We start from the raw sequence: 25320 nt of genomic DNA on the forward strand, positions 1-25320 counted from the left end.
CCTTGGTTGCTCTGGGTGACACCCATCATGGCCTTGGAGTCTGGTTGGCCCTGTCGGGGGGGGGGTTGCCAAGGAGAGGGGGAGGGTCCACTATCAAGTATAGTGTATGGGTCCCTGGAGGTTTGTCGGGTTGGAATCTCCCCTGAGGTTGTCAGTGGTTACCCCGTCTGGTCGGCTGCCTCGGTCCTGTCAAGGCCTGACCAGAGTTGGTCTGAAGGCATAAGTATGCGAATGTGAACATGATTTGTATTGTGTACATGTTGACATGTTTTGAATGTGACTATTTTTGGAGCCAACAGGTATTCTTATAACATATAAGTTTTTGTGTGGACAGGCTCCACCCCTTTTAGATTTTTATTACTTATAAACCTGAATGTAATAATTATAAACATCTCTCTAACATCTGTCTTTTCCGTCCAAAAGAAAATTGTTACAAAAAGATCTTACGGTGGCCGACAGGGCTCACACTACATACAAAAGAAACAACGCGACAGCATTACCTGAAGCACAACGAAATTACCCGCAACACAACAACATAAGCGCAGCAACAGCATTAACCTTAGTACAACGGAAATGAGGATTTCTTCTTTTATACCGGCGGGAAAAAAAATTCTGTTTCAAAATATTGGGCGCTCCTGAGAGTAATGTGATATTTGGACAAGATTAGGGTGTTTTCTTAGTAGGTAACGTAATTCGTAATTTCTTACAAATATACGTTTGTCTAAAAAAATAAATTCACCCAGTTCTCCACATAGTGACATTTGCATCTAATGTTTTTTTTTTTTTTAATTAAATTAAATTTAAATTTACTAAAATTTAAGTCATAAATTTACGAGAAAAAAACGTAAATGTATACGTTTTTATCTCATAAATTTACGACTTAAATTTTAGTAAATTTAAGAGATTGGTGAAAAAACACCAAAGTTTTCCGTTTATTAGAGCCTAGCTTGAATAAGAAATATGTGGAGCCTTCTGTGAAGCTTTATTTCCGAATAGTTTTCAAAAACAAAGAAATTCTGAACCTTTTGACTACTCAAAATCAGATTATTTTCTGTGTAGCTGGATTTCCAGGGTTCGGTGTCAGTAAAGCGGAGTTTCATATGTAAAATAAGATCAGAGACACGTTTGGGTGTAGAGGACCACTGCAGCCTTTTTTCTCCTTTCATTCACATAACCTGAAGTTCATTTGTATCATTACGTCACAAACCTGTCATCCGAACACCAATGCGGAAGTAAACAGTGTTACATACGCCCCCTCCTGCAGATGAAACGTCCCATTTCAACATAAAACAATAAAGAGGAATGAAAAATAGTCTGTTATATTAGCATTAGAATGTAAAAAATGCCACAAAAAAAGAGCCCCTCCTCAGATGGAAGCGTCACACAAACGTAGAGATCTTGTCTTTCATGGAAGAAGAAAGGATTGAAGTGGACAGCTGCAGGGACACCGATAGCTTCACCATCGGGCTGCAGAGATCCTGCAAACCACCCATCAATAAATAAAACATTGATAATCCTAAACCAAACAAATGAGCTTCCAAACATATGGAAACGTTGTCAATAAACATTCAGCTCACTTGTTCCATTTAGTTTAGTCGGTCTGCTGTGCTGCTGCGCGGGTTCACTTCTGCTCCACTTTAATCTTGTAAAATTACGAGTTATTTTCTCGTAAATTTACGGTTTAAAATATCGTAATTTTACTTTTTTTCTGGCCCTAAACTCAGTCGTACCGAATAGTTTGAAACTGAATTATATTTTTCCGCCGGTAGGAAAAGGAAGTCGTCATTTCCGTTGTCGTGCGGTTTATGCTGTTGCTGCGGTTATGTCGTCGTGTTGCGGGTAATTTCATTGTGCTTCGGGTAATGCCGTTGCGTTTTTTCTTTTGTATGTAGTGTGAGCACTGTCAGCCACCGTAAGATCTTAATGAAAACTGAATTATAGATATGAGTAAAATCCACATGGGTCTGAAAAAACAATTGCACTAACACAAGTAGAAACTGTTTCTTTGTATGTATAAATGTAGTTTATAATTTTATGTTGGCTGCACGGTGGCGCGGTGGTTAGCGCTCTTAGAAGGCCCCCGGTTTAAGTCCCGGCTGGGGGACCGGATGTACCTCATTAGCGGACCTTTCTGTGTGGAGATGGCATGTTCTCCCTGTGTACGTGTGGGTTCTCTCTGGGGACTCTGGCTTCCTCTCACCGTCCAAAAACATGCTTTATTTATTTATTTATTTTACTTGTTCTGTCCCTTAGCTGAGCAAACAGATTAGAGCTGAAGGCCTTTTGTGTTGGACAGGTTTTACTATCACAAAAAGAGGTTATAGAATTTTAGAAACCAGAGTGTAGATTTGTATAAACCCCTTTTTGTTGTATATTTTTTTATATATTTGTTACATTTAGTGTGTGTGGGGAGGGAGAGGGGAAGAATGTGAGGGGGGGATGGTGGAAAAGAGTAAAAGGAAGAGATGTGAGAAAGTGTGGGATACTATGAGGGGCCGTATAAGACATTATTTATTCTGAACCATTCACAATCATACATTCTTGCTCTCACAGTCATTTATACTCTCTTTCGCATACATATATTCTCTTACGCATACATATATTCTCCGCATACATATATTCTCACTTGCACATCCATATATTCTCTCTCTTGCATGCATATATACTCTCTTACGCATACATATATTCTCACTTGCACATCCATATATTCTCTCTCTTGCATGCATATATACTCTCTTACGCATACATATATTCTCACTTGCACATCCATATATTCTCTCTCTCGCATGCATATATATTACTTTACACATACATACATAAATACCAAACACAAAACTCCACTGTGTGCAAAATACAATCTTCACGTTCGCCATGAGAATGAACAAAAAAACCATAATGAAAACCATGTAAAACAGGTTATGCACAAAGAAAACAAAAATAATAAGGCAAAGGAATCTGTTAAAGTTTCAGGAGAGACCATGTTTCAACTGTTCTGACAGCTTTTTTGTTAGTGGAAGATTTAATACTGTTCACATACAAAACCATTTCTTTCTGAAAAACATAAAACACAGTTTTTTTGTTGGCATATTTACACTTGTGTATAAAGTATTTAGCCATAATTATAAGTAAATTAACTACATATATTTTTTCTGCATTGTCTTCCTTGTATAAAATATCCAAAAATAATATGCTCGTAAAATAATCTATAATCTTCACATAGATGAGTTCTTATAAAATGTATCACATCTTTCCAAAATAGTTGAGTAAAAGAGCAAAACCAAAAAAGATGAGGCACAGTTTCTGGTGAGGAATGACAGAATGAACAGTTTATGTCCAGATCTTTTTTAAACTTAGTAAAGAAATGTTTCACTGGATAAAATTTGTAAAGAATTTTAAAAGAAATGTCTCTGATTTTATTGGTGATGAAATACTTTTGTGGCAGGGTCCAAACCTTTTCCCACTGAATTCTACATCCAAAGCTGTTCCAGTATGAGATAACATACGGTTTTGTGGCAATCTCATTTTGAAACAGAGAACGGATACTTTGATTATTACTGCTAGCTGAAAAACATACCTTTCCACACCACAAGTCTGTTAATTTGGGATTTTTTGCTGGTTCATGTTAGCGTCTGCACTGTAATCCCTAGCGAGTTGACTGAACTTAAAAATTATTGTGTAACAGATTACGCAACAGTTAAGTTATATTATTAAAACTTTTAAATTAACATTTATTAAAATTCATATTGTCAGTTGGCTTAAATTTGTATTATTTCATATAAAAAATATTAAGATTCCTCAACTTATAAAAGAGAGATTATTTACTTAAAGTTTTTAATATTTTCCAACTAAAAAACGCTTTAACTAACTATATTTTTATAATATTACTCAACTCATAAAATATGTAAAATTCACTCAAATGCTTTATAAATTCTCTAACTCATTAAATGTGTAGCATTGAAAATATTTAAAATTCTTCAGCTTAAAATGTATTCGAAACAGAGATATTGATACTGCCCCACTACATTTTAAAAGCTAACATTGATAAAAACCAACAAACGTGAAGGCCACACAATAGTGATTGCTTAATACACTTTTTTTAATTGCTCTTTAAAAAAAAAGCACAAATATCAAGAGGATGAAGAAACAATCAGTGCAATAAAACTGCATTATAAGAGTGCTACACAACGTATTGACAAAAAGTGTTGGTTTTGTATTGTACGGCAGAAAAAGCAAATGATCACAACAAAACACATTAGTTACATAACACTTAAACCAACAAATAGTCCATTCTGGAAGACTCACTCAACGAAACATTCTTCAGCGTCAATGAATGTCCTTTCAGTGGTTTGCTGTCCTCAAGGCTCAAGACAGCATTCTGAATAAATATGAAGGCAAGTTCAAGTTTTTTGGGGTGCTGTAAGTCCAGAGCATAGATGTCCCCGAAGAGTTAGAAGAGATTAGTCAGCCAGATGTGTGGGACCACTGACGGCAGCATCAGGAGCATCACCACGACAACTGAGAGGAGAACCACAGCAGTGTCTGTGAGGTCTGGTATTCTGGAAAATACAAAACAAAAAACACAGATGAGTTCAGACCCTCAAAGATATTCATCACACTAATGTCCAAAACTGACATTCCTGCCACCTGTCAATAGGAATCTTTTCATGCTAACATTCTGTTAGCTTTTAATCAACTGGCTGTGATGCCTTAAGGACCAACTCTAATTAAAATTGTGTTTTTAAAAAGTTCTTTAGCATTTTTTCTGAAAATGGAGGACATTTATAAAATAATTTAAGACTAAAGCTTCATTTTTCTTTATTCAAATAATGATGGATCAGGAGCAGAAAAGGTAAACGAAAAGGTTCCCACTCCTTCCAATCACCAGTACCTGTTGTTCGCCTTTCATCTTCTGTCTCATTTTTAAAACCATTTAAAAATATCACTCAGTTTACAAACTACAAACAATTGCCCTATTTATTATGTCACTCAATAAAAACTCAATCAATATTAAAGGATTAGTGAAAAACACTGACAGGGAGTCGTGTGCACTTACTGTACAGGTCTTGAAGAAGTTGCAGGCATCTTCATGCAGATAAACAGGAAGTGCAAGGACGACAAGTGCCCGTCTCATGTTCACATCATGCTGGTCCTAAAAGAATAAAAAGAAATATCCATTACCATTGAAGCAAATGCAGTGCAAACACTTCCAATATTTATTTAAGGAACTTTAAGAAATAATAAAATGATACCTTTTCTAAATGTCTATTTCTAGTAAGAGGACAATACTGTGTTTATGGCATGATCCACTTCAGGTCAAAGACCCAAAGTCATTTTTAAGGCAAGTTACACCATGGCTTCTTACAGCTGTTTACAAATGATTTGTTATCCGTTTTTGAATTATGCACATTAGAAATTCACCTGGAGGTCATAAATCCTAACCAAGCTGGCCAGTTCCTGTCTGTTTTGGTGGACTTGGTCTCAGAAAAAGGCAGCTTTAAGTTACACAAACATGTAAAAACTGCACAATTTCCTCTGACTGCATCTACTCTACATAAATCCATTTCAGATCTTGACAGATGAGTTTTCATGGTTTCAAATGATGGAATGGTGGTAATGCAACATTATTGTATTCCAAAGTGTCTCCACATACATGGCAGTGAAAACACTTTGGAATATTGGCTATGTAGTACTGCAGTATTATATGTAGTACGGCATAGTGCCAAAGTAACAGAACACAACATGCACCTCCATTCCATTGTGCCACCTTCAGCCTGCAATCTAAATATGTTTAGTTAAATTGTAAATAATTTCAACTCTATTTAGACCTTTGGCTAGTTAAAATGTGCATAAATGTTTCCATGCTGCCGTATAAATCTAATAATGGTAATAGTTCAGGATGAATATATTAAATAAGTATAAAACTCACCCACTGACACCTCTTTTCTGGTGAAATGGTGACTTTCTGGTGAACTTTCTGAAGTTCAGTATCTGAAAAAGTCCAAAAGAGATTTTTCAATGTTAAAAAATGTTTCAATTATATTCTGATCAAAAAACATTTATTGCACTACACAACCTATTGCATTTTTTGTTTTTTAAATAGCTCTAGACAAATAACTGATCAGGAGACAAGTTACCTGGCTGGCCTTGGCGTCTACCTGGAGGTGAAACACTGAACACTCTGTAGTTCGGTACCTGAACACAACACGAGCACGTTGATTAATTTATTTTCACAAAAACCTTTTTTATAATGGAGATCAGTGATTTATAAAAGCTTAAAGCTGCATTCAAAACCCAATGCTTCCATGTAGCAACCAGGGTTAAAACTGTTGGCGGTAGCTCCTCCCACACAACCGTTAGAGGCTTTGAGTGACATTTTTGGACAAATGTCCAGCAGCAAACTTTAGCCACAGACAGAGGCCTCCAACGCGAATTTCACACGCGGATCACGTTTAGTGTGATTGCAGCATAACAGATAATTTCTACCTCTGAAAAAAAAACTCATCACTGTCGTAACTTACGGCAGAAATGCATTTTGGGTTTGGCTCGCCATACGTCTGCTATGACAAACTAATCATGTATACATTGCCACATTAAGCTCTAAAACAATCGTAACACACATATGTTTAAACAACAGTAAACCACATTTACGGTATTATAAGAGCATTTTTAAAGCATTCATTCGAAATAAACCATGAACGATACTTAACTTACCAAATTAAATCAGGGCTGAAGACAAGACGGCACCATCAGCGATGAGGCGGATGGAAAAAAAACCCCGAGGTTGGGGCGTCTTGAAGCGGGACGAAATCGCAACGCTTTGCAGAAAAATAAAATGCTCGACTTTCAATTTCAAACGTCGCATACTCGCATTCGGCAAATCCAACATGGCCACCTGAGCTAACGTTGAGAAAACGAAAGACCCTCCCACCAGTACGTGATGACGTCATGACGCTACTTCAGGGATCTTAAAACTTTTGAGTGCTAGATACAAATAAGCTTTAAAATATTTAGCACTGTTAAGTTAAATTTGAAAAAATCTTGATAGAGCTTAATACTTTTTAGTTGAATCAACTACAAAATGACATTTAAGTTGTGTAACCTTAATAGTTATGAGTCAGTACAAGTGTTAGGGTTTACAGTGTGTTCAAAATGGGAGGTGGCGGCCTCTCGTCCAATCAGAGCACGAGAAATCATCTGCCTTCCGTTTCATGCAAAGTGCCTTCCTTTTCATTCAAAGTGCCTTCCTTTTCATGCAAAGTCACTTCCGTTTCATGCATACTCCTCTCTCACACGCACATATAAACTCTTCCTCACACGTACATATATACTTGTATTTCACATACATACATTCTTTTTTAAGAGTGACAATGAGAGTGAGAATGTATGTATGTGTAAAGTAATATATATGCATGCGAGAGAGAGAATATATGGATGTGCAAGTGAGAATATATGTATGCGTAAGAGAGTATATATGCATGCAAGAGAGAGAATATATGGATGTGCAAGTGAGAATATATGTATGCGTAAGAGAATATATGTATGCGAAAGAGAGTATATATGACTGTGAGAGCAAGAATGTATGAATGTGAATGGTTCAGAATAAATAATGTCTTATACGGCCCCTCATAGGATACAAGTACTGATTTGAATGAGTTATTATTTTAAGCTGTAACAATTATACCAGATCTGCTGGAAAGACAAATATTACATCAAAAGTGAAAATCTGACACCAAGATGAGTGGAAGACATATGTCCATCAATACACTGTGGGTTAGGAGGGGGGATGAAGCAGACAGTGAGCAGTGTGGCAGTGTGCACGTGGGGGTGGAGATACACGCATGCTGCCGAAGTGAACCATGTGTTCATAAGGGGAACCTACCCAGCCAGACCAGCCAGACCAGGAGAGGGGAGGAGAGACCCCCAGGCCAGGAGCCCCGCCAGCATTCGGACCCAGGCAGCCTGGGAGGGTGGGAGGAGCCACTCCCATAACCCTACCCACTACAACCCTCCTCCCCGCCATATTATCTGAGCCCTCCTCCCCAACCCTCTCAATGCCCTCCCCCCTCTGTGATGGGGAGGGAAAGACCCCGAGGATCCCAGCGAGCCAGCCCCCAGGTCTGTCCCTCCCATGCACTCACGCACACATACTCACAATCTTCTGGTTACCCCCGCCGCCACGCAGTAACCCCCTCCGGCCGACCGACCCCCCAGCGTCGTATGCCCGACCATAACCGCAGCCGACAGGACAATCACAAGCCCGGCCGCCCTGAGAGGACCAGGCGGGTGAAGACCGGCCGCCCCTTCCTGACCCCACCCATGTATGGAGGTGTGGGTGTGCTGTGAGTGTGCTGCAGGTAAAATAGGAGGTCCAAAGTGTGGGGGGCCCCACCGCTGCCAAGCCGCAGAGCCCCCCCCCACTCCGGGGTCCCTCTGTCAGTGGTGTGTATTTGCTGTGTGTGTGCTGCTAACATGTAGTGTGTGTGTCTAAAGTGGAAGTTAAAATTGTAGGGGGGACCAGTGAAAGATGAGCACAGATGTTTCACCGTGCTCCCCTCCACCAGACCCTCCCCACAAGGCCCTAGATGAATCAAGGTGTCTAATATGCAAGTAAAAGCGGGATGGAGGGCGGGGGCCGACACGACCCCAGAGAGAGACACCCCCAGTGAGCCCCGCCAGCATAACCCACCCATCCAGTTCCCGGAGCCTTATGTGCCTGTGTGCAACATTTGTTTGGGTGAGAGCGGGGAGGAGAAGGCGGATGGGCACAACCGGGGGAAGAAGGCTCCCCCGAGCGACTGGCCCCCTAGCCAGCCGTGGTAGGCGCCCCCCCTCCCAGGGCGGCGCCTAAGGAGGCGGCAAGCCAGCCGCAGATGGAGGCCAGAGCCTCGTAGCGCTGAGAGACGGCCAGCATGGAAGGGGCCCGGTGCCAAAACGGAGGGTCAGGAGGTCCAGCCCTACCATTCATGCCCTGACCTCCCAAAGGACTAGCACACACACCCCAGGGCCCCCCCCCCCCCCCCCAAAAAAAAAGGGAGAACCCAAAATAGATTAAATAATAATAATAAATAAAGAAATAATAATAATAATAGTAATAAATAATACTAATAATGCTACTACTAATAAAAAAGAAAAACATGCTTTATAGGTGAATTGGTCACTCTAAATAAGGTGTCGGCTCCGGTGCCACATGCGGTTCATCCTTGTGCCACGGCCCTCTGTAGTTTTTGTAAAATAACTGTCATGTTCTAAGATTGTCGTGGTGCCTTTAACACTGTCAGGAAGTGCAAGCGGGCAGGAGAACAGCGGGAACGCATGGAGGGGACATGTCTGCAGCTGTAAACGGCGACCAGTGTCTGTTTTGGGATGGAAAGATTTTCTGGAAAGACAGTCAGTGGCGATCTCGTCGGGGACACATGATCACCCCCAAAAAAGCCCCCCCCCCCAGACTAAAACCACCCATTTGCGCATAAAATGTATTAAATTTGCCTTTGGGCGCCCCTACTATCCTGTCACCTTGATGCTAGGATGACCGTATGTTGGAATTTCTGTGTAGAACATGCTGAAGCCTCCGTCCAGCGACCAGCGTAAACGCGGGGGAAAACAACGAATATGTAGAGAGGCGGGGGCGGGGCTTAGACTCAGCGCTTATGATTCCAGACCTGCAACAAACTAACCGCTGCTTCCTAGTAAAAAATAAAAAATAGTTGTCATCCATAAAAAAAATATCATTTATTGGGTTTACTGGATTTAAAGACAAAAAATAGAAAGGAGTCTGCATCAAAGTGAATTTGTTTCCATTATCTTCATAATCTTAACTCTGATGTTTGACAGACGGAAAAGTCTATTCAAGGTTGTGGAAAATGGACAAACGATCAAAGAAAACATCACGTTCATTAAGAATTAAAAATTATTAAAATTAATATTTAAATAAATATCCTGACAGTATTTTGAATCAATACAACTACTAAATGAATTATCGCAATATATCGGCAAAGACATTTTTTCTAACACACCTAGTGTTGTGGCTTGCTGTGCTCTCATCTCAGTGGGAAACTGATCCAAATGGCTCTTTGAGAGGTTCAAGTTGGCGCCCCCTTCTCTAAATTATCCCTAGGTGTGAATGAGAGTGTGCATGGTCGTGTGTCCCTGTGACAGACTGGCGACCTTTCCAGGGTGTCCCCTGCCTTCGCCCATAAGTGGGTGGGATAGGCTCCGGCAGCCCCGTGACCCCGAAAGGGATAAAGAATATGAATGAATGAATGAATGAATAATGAATTTTATGTTGGATTATGTGAAATATGGAGGAAGTGGGTGGAGTCACAGCAAAAGAAGAAAAGGAGAAAATTTTGGGCCGTCGGCAGCTGTGAGAGGAGGAAGATAAGGAAAAAGGCTGGGGAAGACTACGAGGGACCTAAAGGAGAAATAAAATAAGATATGATCTATCCACGAAAACTTGATTAAGGGGTGAAAGCTACAAACAAAATCATATTGGTGAAATCATTCCTTTTTTTGGGATTTAAGTTTCCTTGTAGATTAAAGAAAAAGCTGGACATTGGAATTTCTGTTTGAACACTGGAAGAGGGACTAAAGAGCCTAAAGAGACTCAAAAGAATAAAGGGACTTGTTTTATTTAGTTTTGGGGAATTTGAAAATTGTGTGTTTATATGTTTGACTTTAGTTTGTATTGATTAAAAAGGTAAATTGGTGCAACCCTAATTTCTGCGGATCACACTCCTCATTCCAGTAAACCTGTTTTTGCTCAGACTTATCAAAATCATTTCTTATCCATAAACCGCTCCTATCTTCTCAGCATCTGTACATTAATTGTATTCTCCAGGACCTGGGCTCCTTCAAGTTAATTAAATAAAATAAATCTGGTTTCTTGCACTCCTTTGTTTCTCCAATTTTGGGTCCCGGAGACGATTTATGAGACGTTCATTTATGACTTTTTAAAATTTCTCTTGTAAATGTATGTTTTAAAGTAATGCATTTACAACTTAACTCTATAACTGTTATGTCTAATTTATCATAAATTTCGTACTTTAAAATAAAGTTTTGTTTGTAAACTCGCCCTAAAACCTAAAACGCAAACTAAGAAAAAAGTGACATTTGCATGCAATTTAAACTATTTAACCCTTGTGCTATCTTAGATGACCCCACCCTTACATTCTCTCTACCATGACAAAGGTGGATAAAGGTGGAAAGATATCATGTAATCCATTGACACCAGTGAAGATCATTAAAGAAAAAAAGGTTCAGAGCACTGTCCAGTGGGTCTAGATGACCCCACTCCCAATGGTAAAGTGCCTAGGATAGACAAGGGTTAAGACCATGTTTTTCTGAGACAGTTACTGAAGTATTTTTGAAATTTTGTTTTTTTGTAATGACATTTTTTTGTATATAATTTAAGGTAAAGATCTTACCAGTAGAAATTTCTAGAGAAACTGACTCATAACTTCTGGCATTCTCAAACACAGAGTAGAGACTGAAATAGTATGAAGTGCCAGCACTGAGAGATGAGACAGTGTAAGTGACTGGTCCATCTCCATCTGATGCAGGAATGATCCTTCGTCCATTATTATACTCCAGTACATAACTGGCATTGTTCACTTTACTCCACTGCAGAGTGATGCTGTTGAAACTTGTTCCAAGTAAACTGAGTGTTTGTAGGTTTGGAGGAGCTGAAATACAAAGCCGGTAAATTAAAGAAAATCCTAAAAGAATGTGCGTAATTGCAATGATTATGCAAGAAAGACATGATGCTAAAAGTTGATAAATGTTCTACAAGCTGTTGTCTGGATGCATAAATGTTTGCAACAATGCTAGCAAGTCATGGTGTCTTTATTTTAGAAAAGTTTCATATTTCACAGAAACATATGACAGAACTTCCAGGAGATTCATGTGAAACCTTCTAGTAACTGCACACATGACAGGATTAAGCTATAGCTACTATTCATTCTTAGTTATTAACATGTGCCATTTTGCTTCATCAGGCGTCATCTGGATTTTGCCACAGATATTTTTGCTGACAGAGTGGTGTTTTGAAAGTTGTGATATAAATACTTAAGGTGAATTTATGTTCCAGACGTGTTTGTTGTTACAAAACAATCTCTGGTTTTAGACTTAAAAAAGCAAAAATTTGTTAAAAACATCTTTTTTTTTGCATTTTAGTTCCCTAAAAGTTCCATTTTATTTTACAAATATTGAAAATTTCATTAAATACGTTTGATGACCAAGTTTCATTTCATTTATATATTTGCTCCTTTCATGAAAATTATTTATGCCCAAATGTTTACGTTTCTCTTACCTATTAAACATTGTCATGATTGGAAGGGAGCAGAATTGAAGAATACAATTCTTATAATTGTCTGCTCCCTTTTAAACATTGCATCCTATTTACATTTCTCACACCATCACCTGTGCTCAGATTTCCCCACATACCGTTCAAATAAACAGTAAATACATTCCATTCATTTAGTACATGCATTCCAAAAATTCCAATCATAAGTCAAGTTTGTACAAACTAATTTGTTAAATTTTATACATCCATTTAAATTGAATAATATTTTGACAACTTTTTAACTGATTCTCGTGGGAATTCCACATTTTGACATTTTAAAAATCTATGTTTTTAGATGCAGTAAAATAAATGCTGTCATCTGTTGTTCTGCAGCTGTGAGGCCTCTTGTTCCTTGCAAAAGATTTAGCCTTCAAGAATTTTTAAAATTGTACAAATCAAATCATTATACATACCAGTGACTGCATCAATGCTGATTCCACTGCTTCTGACATTGTCAAACACAGAGAACAGAGTGAATGTGTGTTTAGTTGCAGCAGTCAGAGATGACACTGTGTAAGTTACAGAGTCATCTGCAGCTGGAGCACTGATGTTTGTTTCTGTGCCATTAAACAGGAGAACAAAGCTGACACTGTTGTTGACTTTGTTCCACCGTAGAGTGATGCTGGTTTCATCTTGACCAGCTGCTCTGAAGCTGTGCTTTGGAACTGAAACAGAAAGAAACATCCGTCAATGTTTACTAATGATAGCTTCATAATAGAATGTTTGTTCCAACAAATATGTATCTAATCCTGACTGATTTATATAGTTTATGTGTATCAATGTATTTTTTTCTTTAATTAAAAGAAGTTCAACTCTATTGCTAAAACAATATTTATAGTAAGATAAAGCGAAGCAACTGATGACAAAATATTACCTGCACAATATGCAGTGTTGCATCCTGGCAGTCTTTGAAGTTTGTAGACATAGAAGTCTCCATAGCAGAGTTTGACCTTAATAGTGTCTGATGTGTAATAGCAACAGTAACTGTCATAACTATAACACAGAGAGCGTGTTACAGTTTGATTGTATTGAGTTGGATGAGGTTGTGTCATCTGCAAATGGTTATAACTGCTGCATCTACTGTCTTGTAGACAAGTTTCAGGAATCTGAGCGCTGGTTTGTCCCACAAACATGCGATACCAGCCTTCAGGGGAGGAGTAGCTTCCTCTACAGTATGAATTTCCATTTATGTTATATTCAGAAAGCCAGTTATCATTCAGTTCAGTGTAATGTTCACAGGCTTCACCACACTGAGCTGTTCCATTGATGATGACACAGTCCTGGTCTGGAGGACAAAACGTCTGTCCACATTGAGAATACGGCTCATCTTGTAAGAAAACAATCAAAGACATAAAAATAATTTCATTAGTAGACATAAAAAGAGGTTTTGAAAAAAACAAGATCTAATGGTTTGATTGTTGTTTCTTTCTTAGATGAAAGGTCAAAGGAAATTACGGGTTTTTAATGAAATCACTTTAGTTCTCAGGTCTTGAAGTTGGGTCGGTAAACCTGGACTTACAGCCTTCTTCCCTAAAACGTTTCACCATTCATCCAAGCATTTTTTTCAGTCCAGATGCCATGAATCAACCGCTAGTCAACATCAATTAGATGAAAGGGATCCCTTATTGACTTTGATTATCAGGATTTAAATTCTTGAAAGAAAAAAGTGCTAGCAACACAAAATATTCTGTTCATCATAAAAAGTTATTTGATAAATAAAAAACTAAATGTTTCTTAATATAAATGTTTAAAGTGAAAGATCTTACCAGTTAAAGCTTGAAGCTGAACTCCACCACTTCTGGCGTTTTCAAACACAGAGAAAAGAGTAAAAGTGTATTCAGTGTTTGCACTGAGAGAAGTAACTGTATAAGTTATTGGTCCATCTCCATCTGAGGCAGAAATATTCTTCCATCCTTGATTGTACTGGAGAACATAGCTGGCAAAGTTCACTTTACTCCACTGCAAAGTGACGCTGCTGTCAGTTTTTTGAATTATTCTGAAAGTTTCCACATTTTGAGGAGCTAAAAAACAAAAAAGAATATTTTTTTCATCCCAAATATATTTAAAAATGTAAATGCTTAAGCAGTAAAATTTAAAGGCTTTAAATTTTATTACTATCTGGTGTGTTTTGTCTATAAACACATTAAATAAAATTATGCAAATGTTTCAGGCAGCACATGTATTTCAAATGAAGCAATTTGGCCTCAAAAGAAACAAGCTGGATAATTTTTACAACTATTTCCAGACGTTTCTCTTTCGGCTTTTCCCATCGGGGGTCGCCACAGCGAACGAGTCGCATGGTAGACTTGGCAATGTTTTACGCCGGATGCCCTTCCTGACGCAACCCTCTCAAAGCAACCGGGCTTGGGACCGGCACAGAAGTAGAGAAGGGAACAGGGAGCAGCCCGGAGTCGAACCCTGGTTTCACGGACGGAAGATGCCGCAAACCAGCACGAGCTAAACCGGCTCCTCCTGGAAATAGTTTTACAACTATTTCCAGACAATAATTGAAAAATCAATTTTTTATTACTGATATTTTTAATCAACTGTATTTATCTGAACAATTACCCCTGCACATCGGACTTAATTTCTAACTATAAAAGAACTTCACTTTTCCTGTTTAATATGATGCTAAATTAAGTGAAGTCTTGGATTTAATGGTACACTAGGAAGTAGCGACACATGTCATGAAGGTGTTAAAGATAAATAACTTTAAAAGTAACTGTATATCATGAAGATCTTTTAGACTTCTGCAAAGTATAGAATAAAACAAAGCATTTTGCTTTATTCTTACTCTCCTGTTCTTACCAGTATTCTTATTGATCTTCTATTTATTAACATATACATTTAGTGGACGTATCATCTCAGACGTCACTCCTTGGAACCTACACAGTATAATGACCCCCCCCCCCCCATGGGATGCTAGAATAAAGTTCCTCTGCCCACCTCAGCGTTATACTGACAATGACTATTGGGTGTAACGAAGCAAACTTTACAGCTCTGTGTAAAAAAAATCAATCTCACAATACTCATGATGGTTATAGATTGACGCCAGTGTTCAGCAGCAGAGCCACCATCAGTGTGTGAATGGGTGAATGGGTGTGACTGTAAAGCGCTTTGGGCCTTTTAAGAAGGTAGTCACGTACTATATAAATATGCTGGTGGTATATATTTAAATTAAGAAAAAAGGAAAATATAAATACACTGTATAAGCATTTGGCTTTCAAAGTAGAAAAAGTAAAATATAAATCCAGCAGTTTCCATGATGACAGCTATATCATCACTTTTTAGCATCAATTACTGATATAACATTAAAATATTATATACTTGTGTAATTATGTTTTTCTCTTTGAAGGTACAAAAAAATAACCTACCAGAAAAAACTCTTAGTTGTACTCCAGAACTTGTAATATTCTCAAACACAGAAAAAAGGGTAAATATGTATTCCGTTGTTGCGTTGAGAGACACCACTGTGTAAGTTACTGGTCCATCTCTTGGTGCAGGAATTGTCCTCAACTGGCTGTTAAACTGCAGGATGTAGCTGGCATTGGTGACCTTACTCCACTGGAGAGTGATGCTGGTATCAGTTTTTTTTCCCACAACTTGGAAGTACTCTGGATTTTGCGGAGCTGGCAGTAAAAAAAAAAATAAGTAAAATAACAGCTGTTGTTTTATGTTTGAATAGAAAATACATGAGTTTAATATAAAATCATAATGTGGAAAATTGTTTTTTCTATTCACCTTAGCATTATAAGCCCAATTTGGGCAGGTATTAGATAAAGCTACTTGTCATCATTTGCTTCTTGATGAGCTAATTTCTCATATTGTTCTCATATAAATAAAACAGAGGTTATGAAAATCTTTCAAAAAAACACTACGACAAGGCTTCCTTTCTCTTCGAGCCATCTTGAAACACTACTCAAACACGTTTTTTTCCTGTGTATTATAAATTTTGCCGAGATCAGAAATTATTTGAAATGAAATGTAAAACAAACGAAAGAACTGTTTTATAACAGCATAAATGCACACATTATGCAATCGTTTTGGCTTCTCAAAAACACTACATATGTAAGGTTTTTCAAGTCCCAAACCATTCATTTTTACAAAGTTATTAAAAAATAAAAATTTAAAGAGTCATCTCCTTGAGAGTTGGCTTTGAAAAAAAAGTAATCTTTCCATCACAACTGCAGACCAGCCCAATAGGACCAGTACTAGCACTATATGAATGACTAAAGTGTGGCTTAAGGTGACTGTACGACAGCATCACCCAGACGTCATAGGTGCATGCAGCTTACTTATTTTCACTGCAACCCTGTATGCATTTTTTTGTGCTTGTTTTTAAACCTTGTGCTCTCCTAGGCACTTTAACATTGGGAGTTGGGTCATCTAGACCCACTAGACAGTGCTCTGAACCTTTTTTCTTCAATGATTTGTGATCTCCACTGGTGTCCATGGATTACATGAAATCTTTCCACCTTTATCATGGTAGGGAGAACACGTCAATGTAAGGGTGGGGTCATCTAAGATGGCACAAGGGTTAAAGCGCACTGTGTTCTGTGTCCTAATCGGCTTCCGATCTTGTCAACCAATCTGTCCCTGTGCCTGAACAGAATACATTCAGTTCACTAAATCTACATACATTTTCAATTGTGACTATATCTTTGTTTTCATTCTATAAAAATGGACATATTTTTCTATGGTTTGAACTTCGGGAGTTTTTAACCAGGATAGAAAGGTGTGAAAATGTTCATGTCTGTCTGAGAAAACTGTGTGTAGTGGAGAGTTTTATAGCCTTTTCCAAAGATCCTACTTTGTGGATTCCGCATCCATCCATTCATTTTCTTGGTGCCTTAACCACTGCGCCACCATGGTGGATTCCACCTATTGCGAGTTATTTTTATAACGTAACTCCCACAATGCATGAGGGACAAACACTGTACTTCACGATTCACTTCCAACACACAAAATAATCGTGCTTTCCATTTTCATGTTGTCCCTTGAGGTGACAACGCAAGCCTCAAGGGAGCGACACACCTAAACTCCATTTAAGATTTAGCCGCTACCCTCTACGACACTCTGTACCCGGACAACCCAAAGGTTGGAAGGTGCAGCTTTTTTTTTCTAAAAAATGAAATAAAAGTTAAGTTAGAATATTTAAAAACTGTTTGATGTATTTGAGGCTAATCTTCATTTATAAAAATTATATTTGTATGCATTCCTTGTTGGACAGGACGGAAAAAAAAAACAAAAAAGGAGAGAAAGAAACAGAGTGGGATGTCAGAGATGTGGGATAAGAGGTTAGAGTGGGGGGTAGTCGATATTACAAAGTTAAAACATAAAAGTGTCATAAGTGAATTACATAACTTAGTTCACACAGCAACAAAAGAAAAGATAGTCTGCAAACAACTTTTTACAGGTTAGAAGTATAATTGAATGAATGTGAGCCTCATAGAGTGTACCCTGACCACACTGAATGCTCCAGCAAAGGCAGGGGGCCCAGCCCACCACACCCCAGAGCAAGGGGCAGACAGCGCAGCAACCCGGCCGATTCAGGCATCCATCAGCCTCACCATCACACAAAGATCCAGGAGCAACCACCCTCCCGTGCACCGTACCCCCACCACAAAAAGAGAGACGGAGGTCAGGTCCTAGCAGCCCCCCGGCCGAGGACAAGGAGGAACAGAAAAACGCCCAGAGCCCCGGCCCCAGCAGGGACCCGCCCCACCCCAAGGCGCCGCCCGGCCTATACCCAATGCTCAAGACCTACGCCGGTGCCCAGACGAGAGGCACGCCACCGCCTGGGAGTCCTGAGCCCCAGCCCGCCCCCAACCCCGGAAGTGGACCGGCACAGCCCATGGTTAGCCCACACTGCACACCCGTGCAACCTGCCCGCCAGCCCCACTGAGATCAAGAGGGGGGAAGTGGCAGAAACCAACCGCCTGAGTGGGAAGGCGGACGCAGCCGACCAGCTGAGGCCCCATACAAGGCCAGGGGATGGTGAGCCTGAAGACCAGGCTCTAGTTGCTGTGAGCAACGATGGAGAAAAAAAAGATTGGGGTGTCCTGGTATGCCCAAGAGAGGGGCCCCATCCAGCCACAGGGGATGCCGTCCAGCCCGCTCAGATGTTGTAGACTCCCTCCGTGCACGGAAAAAGGGCAGCAAGATCAGGGACGCAGGAGCCCCCACATCGCCACCAACACCCCGGCAGCAGACGCCAGCCCATCCCACTCAGCCTGGGAGGCAGGGGACAGGGAGCAATGTGACTATCGCCCTCCTGTTGTGTGTGTATGTGTGTGTTGTGTGTCTTAGCGGGGTGCAATTAAAATTGGTGCATGCTTCCACCAATGTTCTCTATGTGTCTAAAGCAAGCAAAGCTTGATTGGTGGTGGTGGTGGTGGGGGGGGGGTCTATTTAACCCTATTTATTTTTTCCTCAGTTGTTTGTCTTTTCCCCCCTTATTACTGATTCATAATTGTCTTTATATATTTATTTATTTTCTTGTTTATTTATCTATTTATTTAGTTTAACCCCCACTATCAACTCCCAGGCTCCTTGGTGAGGTGTTATGTGTAAAGAGGGAGACTTGTCATGATCTAACATACATTGGTATTGTTGTATCCCTGTCGCCAAAACCAGTTCGGCAGAGGCACCGCAGAGTGCACCAGCCCCCCATCACCAGCCCCCCAAGACCACATAGCCAGGGAGGATAAGGTCTAGACACCACCCCCAGGGCCGTAGAACAGAGCCCCTGCCCCAGGCAATCGGGTCCCCAATGGGAGCTCTGGTTTCCAGGCGCCTGAACCCCGGACCCATCAGACGTCCCCCGCCGACCACAAGCAACCCCACCCCCCCCAGCCAGCTGAGTGTTCCGCCCCCACCCCCCACCAGCCCCAGCCAAGCCAACAGGAGGTGCCCCAGGGCACAGGCAGGCCAACCAGGATGGCACGAAGCCACCCCCGGGACCAGAGACGACGGGGGCCCAGCCCCGGACGCAGACGATCCCCCCCCATCCAGACCAAGCTCTTTTGAACTTAACATAGAACAGATAAAGGAGTTGTGCTGTGGATCCATAAGAAAAAGCTCAGTAGACTTTTTACAACCACTTACAATAGATGACCAGCAGGTGGCGCAGGTATTTAGCTTTAGATGACTAGGAACAATGACTAGAAACAATGCTAGTTCAAAAACTTGGAGACTGTGTAAACACATGTTCACGGATGTCTCCATTTGTTGCAATAAAGAAGTTTTGGTGTCAACAAGGACATTTTACCTCTTGTCCACAGGTCATTCATCAAACTGTCTTTCATCTGAAGTATAAAATCTCTGTTTTCCTCCACCAAAAACCAAACAGAAATCTCTAAAATAATAAACCAGGCTAGTAAAGTAACTCAGTTAACCAAACCTTTTCCTGCCTAAACTGCAGAAGTGATGATAAATTGACATGAACGCTTGAAAATAGTCTGGTGTGTATTTTGAATTCTTTTTTATTTGCTTTGTACACAATTTTCTTTTTTGCATATGGTAGTAAGTATATAAAGTATGAAATGTAAAAGTTTGGAGTTACCTTTGTTTTATTTTGTAGAATTGTTTTAACATGATATATTTCTTCAAACCAAATTTTTAAAGTTTCATTTGGAAAAACTTCTTATTCTAAAATATCTCACCAGTTGCTGCAGTGATGTTGACTCTAGCGAGAGAGGAGCGAGAAAAGAGAGTGAAGGTGTACTTGGTTCCAGCAGTGAGGGATGAAACAGTGTAATACATTGGTCCATCTCCATCTGGTGCACTGATGTTTGTCTCTGTTCCATTAAACTGGAGAACAAAGCTGTCATTGCTGTTCCCTCTATTCCACTGCAGAGTGATGCTGGTCTCATTTTGACTGAATGGTACGAAACCTTCTGCATTTGACAAAACTGAAAAAAGAAAACAGCACATGTATTTGAAGGATTGATAGAGGTAATATTTATTAATAGACATAATCTACTTGGTGTTTTATATTTGTTTTATTATAAACAGTTTTTATGATCTTCCATAATGCTGTAATGCCTGATGTCTAGCTGGGACAATGCAAACTGCTACTCATTGAAAAACATTTTCTGTAAAACACTGATTTGTATTTTACAAACTGAAACATTGGCGAAACAGGAAGTCATTCTGTAGTTTTATGTGATCTCAACAACAATAAAGTCTTAGTCACAACTTACCTATGTGCTCCTGAAACATGAAAGAAATTTGAATGTATTTCAATTGTGATATTTTAGCAAAATGCATTTGAAAGGTTTTTTTTTTGTCTTAACATTGCTTTCACAGGTCTTTGTGAAAAATGTAAATAAGTTAGTTTTGTGTTGTGGATAACATAGCAAATTGCAATAAATTACAGGTGGAAGTCCAATACAGAGAAAAGACAAACAAACATGTTAAAGTAAATACAGTAAAATGCATGAGAACCCCGGAGTTACCTCTACCTATCTGCTCTATTCTCTTAGAAGTTGTGCTGCAAAGTGCAACAAAACAAGGAAATGAACATGAAAGCTGGCAGTTCTCTTGGAGGCAGCAGCAGTAAGCATGTAAGTCAGTCAGACAGTCATCCTACCCGAATTTCTGCTTTAAAAAATCTTGAAAAGAAGTCGTTATCTTTGCTCTGCATGTTGTATTTTCATAACTTTCTTATAGTAGTGACCTGTGAAACCAGCAATTCTGTGAAAATAACACAGGGCTAGGGTGTTTTAGAAATGTTGAAATATGGTGTTCAGCTGAATGTACATGATATAAAATCACACATGATCAACTGATTACTTGTAACTGTGTCGCTAAAAGTATTCATTTTAATGCTGAAGCCAAAAATAGTTCTGGGAACACATTTGCAAAATCAACATGTTTTTAAAAAGATTTTGTGATTGCCTTTAAATCCAGTTTATTTTTGTTAATTTTGAATTAAAATAAAAAATACCCCTGCAGTTCCGGTTACTTCCTCCCTTTATTGACTATTTAAAAAAAGTCTGTTTACTGTAATCTCCACTCTAACCAGTCTGATCAGATTCCACTGGTACTTTATGCCTTAATGAAAGTATTTTTCTTCTGATGCAATTTTCTATTTTTTAAAACATTGCCAAGTTTTTATTACACTTGTAAACTGATAAGACTTTAAAGTAAATTGTATGAAACTGTAGACTTTTTCTAAAAAAATGAGCAGAAATAAATTGTGACATAGTTTGATTGTGGGATTGCAGCTCGGCAAAATGCATCAAAGCTCCAAATCCAAAGTAGAAAAGAAGCCCATCAATGGTGTTTTTGACTGTTAGTAAAGTAAAAATGGGGAACCTTTATATGGAAAGTAAAGGGAAGTTGTATAACCTGTCAAAAACACAAAATGACAGATCAGTAGAATTATGAATATCTAAGTACAAAGATTTACAAAACAAAAAAAGCACAGTGGACACATTCAACTCCACATTTTTCTTTTCTGTCGATATCAAAGTAAAGATCAGTTTATCAAGTGTGTTACATTAATTCCTTAGTTCAGTCTTATGGATTACTGTGATAAATGAAAGAGCTTTTGTCAAAACAAGCTATAAAAGTTTTTTTCTTTTTTAATGGAAGCATTAAAGTGTGGATTTTTTGTGCAACTACCTAACTAGAATGTAACTTCTTTATGGGCTGTGAGTCATAAATACATTGCTAACATAATAGTAGACTTGACTAGTTGAACATTTCTCTAAAGATCTCCCCAAACTGTCAAGTCACATGGTGGCGTTACCAGGAACATCATTAGTAAAGAGTGCTGTGGTACTTTTTGCAAATATTTTGCAAATGCAACACTAGCAATGTCAACCCTTTAAACACCTGAGTTTTAGAACCAGTGTTGACATTCTTTAAACTACTGTTACTCTTTAACCGTGAACGCAATTAACATGATTTAGTTTAATTTAACTCTTTGAGCCATTCCTTTTTGAGGTCATAATGGACACATTTCTTTGCCCTATCTAGTCTTTTCCAAATTTATTTTCTGCCTCTGTCCAGAGCGATCAGCTTCATCCAGTGTGGGTCCGGATCTTTGGCAAGACCCTTTGCACTGCTGTATGGGGACCAACTATGTGTTGGTACCCATCCCAGATAAAATACAGGGTTGTTTCTACCACCTGTGTGAATCAATGAAAACTTTTACGCTGTGGCGACCCCTGAAGGGATATGCCAAAAAATAAACTGAATTATTTTTGTCTACCAACTCTCACCAAATGCCTTCTTCCTCACATGGAAGGACTTCCATGACCAAACTATCTCAATCTGCTTCACTGCATTTATCTCGAAAACATTTAACAACAGTTGTTCCTCTGACAGATACATTCCCGATCCTATCCATACTCATCTCTCCTAAAATCTTCATCACTGCTAACCTCCATCTCTGCGACCTGTCTCTTTCTCAGAGTCCCAACCAACAAAACGACTGCTTTCACCACAGACTTCTACACTTTTTCTTTCATTCTTACTGACAGTCTTTTGTCAGTTATCTTACCTGCAACCATCCCCCACCTGTTCCAGCCTGCTTGCGTACACCTCTTTACCTCTTTCCCATACTATTTCTGAACTGTTGACCCTAAAGTCCTTCACTGTCTTCACCTCTGCTACCTTTAACCTCACCAATTCATTTTAATCCCTTTCAATAACTTAAGGCTACCCTGTCTTCATGCAGCTGACCATTATTCTTCGTCAAAGCAAACCTTCACCTCTCTGAATGCTCCTTCACCTCCTGCTTGCTCTCTTTACACATCACTAGGTCATCTGCAAACATGATGAACCACAGAGATTCCTGACTAACTTAATCTGTTAGCTTGTTCATCATTACAGCAATCAAGCATTGTTAACTATAAGGACATTCATCATCAGTTATTTGCCGTGTTAAAAAATGTGAATATGATCTACTTCTACTACAACTCAAAAGGACAAAAATATTAGATTAAAATCACTAAAAAATAAACAAACCTGCAAGCGCACAAACAAACAGCCAGAGATCCATGATTCAAACCTTAGCAAAAGAAAGAAAGAACACATTTTAAACTCCAAGCACTTAATTATTTAAATGATAAAGTTTTGAGAATTTTAACACTAAAGTCTGCAAACATGCAAAAGACAAAAGTTACTTACCATTTATTATTTAGAGTTCCTATTTTAAATTATAGTGCTTCTAACCATTCATATTCTTCAAGGAGGTTGTGTGACATTTCCTTCTCGCCAATGATTGCCCTCCTTTTAAGAACTCATTGTTAGGGCGGGGCTAGGTATATTCTATCTAATAGGACCATCACTAAACTATGCCTTCTCTTTGTTTGGACAGGAATGTGTCCAATCCAGTATGAACAGCAAAACAAACATTTTGCTTCTGCTTTCTAATGTAAAACAAACTCTTCTACTATCATATCACACCAGATTGATTCAAAAGAGCTGCAACCTAACAGTTAAAAAAAGTGGTAACCAAGCACTATGAATGATTAATTTCACTTCTTTTTTGCACTTTCACTAGATATCTATACATTGGAGAAGATTTGGTCATTTAAACCTTGTAATAGACAAGTGTAAAGCATTTAATGGCTGGTGTCCGGTATTTATTTTAGTAAATTTTTGATTGAACTTTTTTATTGACTTAACAGAAATGTCCCAGACAATTAGAAGCAGGTCGAACATCCTTCCTCCAAAGATTCAAGAAGAAGATTCTCCCATAACTCCATGACTTAGGGGGTGGGGTGCCTGGTCGTTGCTAATCCTCTAATCCTTGTGTGTCTACCTTGGTTTGGAGTGGGGGTCAGGGCCTTCCGGTGCCCGGTGGGGGATGGTGGGGACTTCGTTAGTCGGGGGTCGGGTCCGGTGCCTGGGTGGGGTGTGCTGGGGTGCTGCGTGGTCTTCCGGGCTCGGGTGGTGCGTGGTTGGGGAGGTTGAGTGGTGTTCTGGCTTGACTTGGGGGGTGGTCTTTTTGCCTGTGCCGGGGGGGGGATGGCCCTTCTCAGGGAGGGTTCCGGCGGCGCTGGATGGGCTGGCCATGTGCACCTGGGGCTGTGATTACTCCTTTCCTGGCTCTGGGAAGGGGCGGTGCAACTCTCCTAGGGCCTGAGGTCACTCTAGGTGACACCTACCATGATTGCGGGATCTGGGGGGGCGGTGCGGGGCTTGTTGGCCCAGTCCTGGGGGGATGGGGGACTGCCAGGGAGAGGGTTTCTGTCTTCTATCTCTCCCTGTGCGGGGTGGGTTGTGTAAGGCCTGGGGGGTTGGAGCTTCAGGAGATGGGATCCCTGGGCTGAGGAGCCCTGAGCCCTTTGCTGGGGGATGGCTGTTTGACCACCGAGGGGACAGTCTACCAGCTGTCCCCGACTTACCATCTTCTTATAATCCTTTATTAGGATGATGGGGGGGAGGGTTAAGCCTGCGATGCACCTTGGGGGGAAGGAGCTACTTGGCAGTGGTCCCCCTCCCATGGTTGCTGCATGGAAAAGCCTCCCCCCTTCTCGGTTTTATTTGCACCTTAGGCATGTAGGCCCCTTGGTAGGAGGGGGTGCTTGGACATTATTGCCAGCAAGCATCAGATTTCAATTGAGTGCACTACCCACCCAGAAGTTCTGGGCGGTTGGTGATGAGGTGGTCGTCTGGGGCTGTGGGCGCTCTCTGGGGACACCGTGGCGGTCCTGCTGGCCCTGGCCTGGGTGGCAGATGTGATCGCCCAGAGGGCAGTTGTTCTCTTTCTGCTACCGTGCGGGTGTTGGAGGGTTCTGGCTGCCGCTGGTGCTACAGCGGGGGTCTTGGTGTGGGGATGGCTGGGAACTCTACCTCCTTCTTTTTACATTCCATCAGGGGCGCGGAGGTGCGGCCCTGCCTGGGGTAGCGGATGTGGTTGCCCAGCAGGCTGTCTTTCGCCATTTGCTGTACTGTCTGGGTGTTGGGGGGGTCCAAGCTGCCACTGCTGCTGCGGTGGGGGTCTTGGTGGGGGGATGGCT

The 25320-nt window shown here is 40.2% G+C and overlaps 1 protein-coding gene across 1 annotated transcript in view; it reads right to left on the minus strand.

Annotated features, from left to right (window-relative positions):
* The window catches only part of LOC101161675, a 317233-nt gene that overhangs the window by 163226 nt on the left and 128687 nt on the right, over positions 1-25320 (minus strand). The window contains exons 5-9 of the mRNA XM_023965784.1: positions 20005-20253; positions 14107-14361; positions 13215-13667; positions 12754-13005; positions 11424-11681 (exon numbers count right to left, since the gene is read on the minus strand). Of these exons, the coding sequence (XP_023821552.1) occupies positions 11424-11681; positions 12754-13005; positions 13215-13667; positions 14107-14361; positions 20005-20104 (1318 nt within the window). The 5' untranslated portion in view covers positions 20105-20253. The remainder of the gene's footprint in view (positions 1-11423; positions 11682-12753; positions 13006-13214; positions 13668-14106; positions 14362-20004; positions 20254-25320) is intronic.

This window comes from Oryzias latipes, chromosome 18, assembly GCF_002234675.1.
Source record: "Oryzias latipes chromosome 18, ASM223467v1".
In the NCBI taxonomy this organism is placed as follows: domain Eukaryota; kingdom Metazoa; phylum Chordata; class Actinopteri; order Beloniformes; family Adrianichthyidae; genus Oryzias; species Oryzias latipes.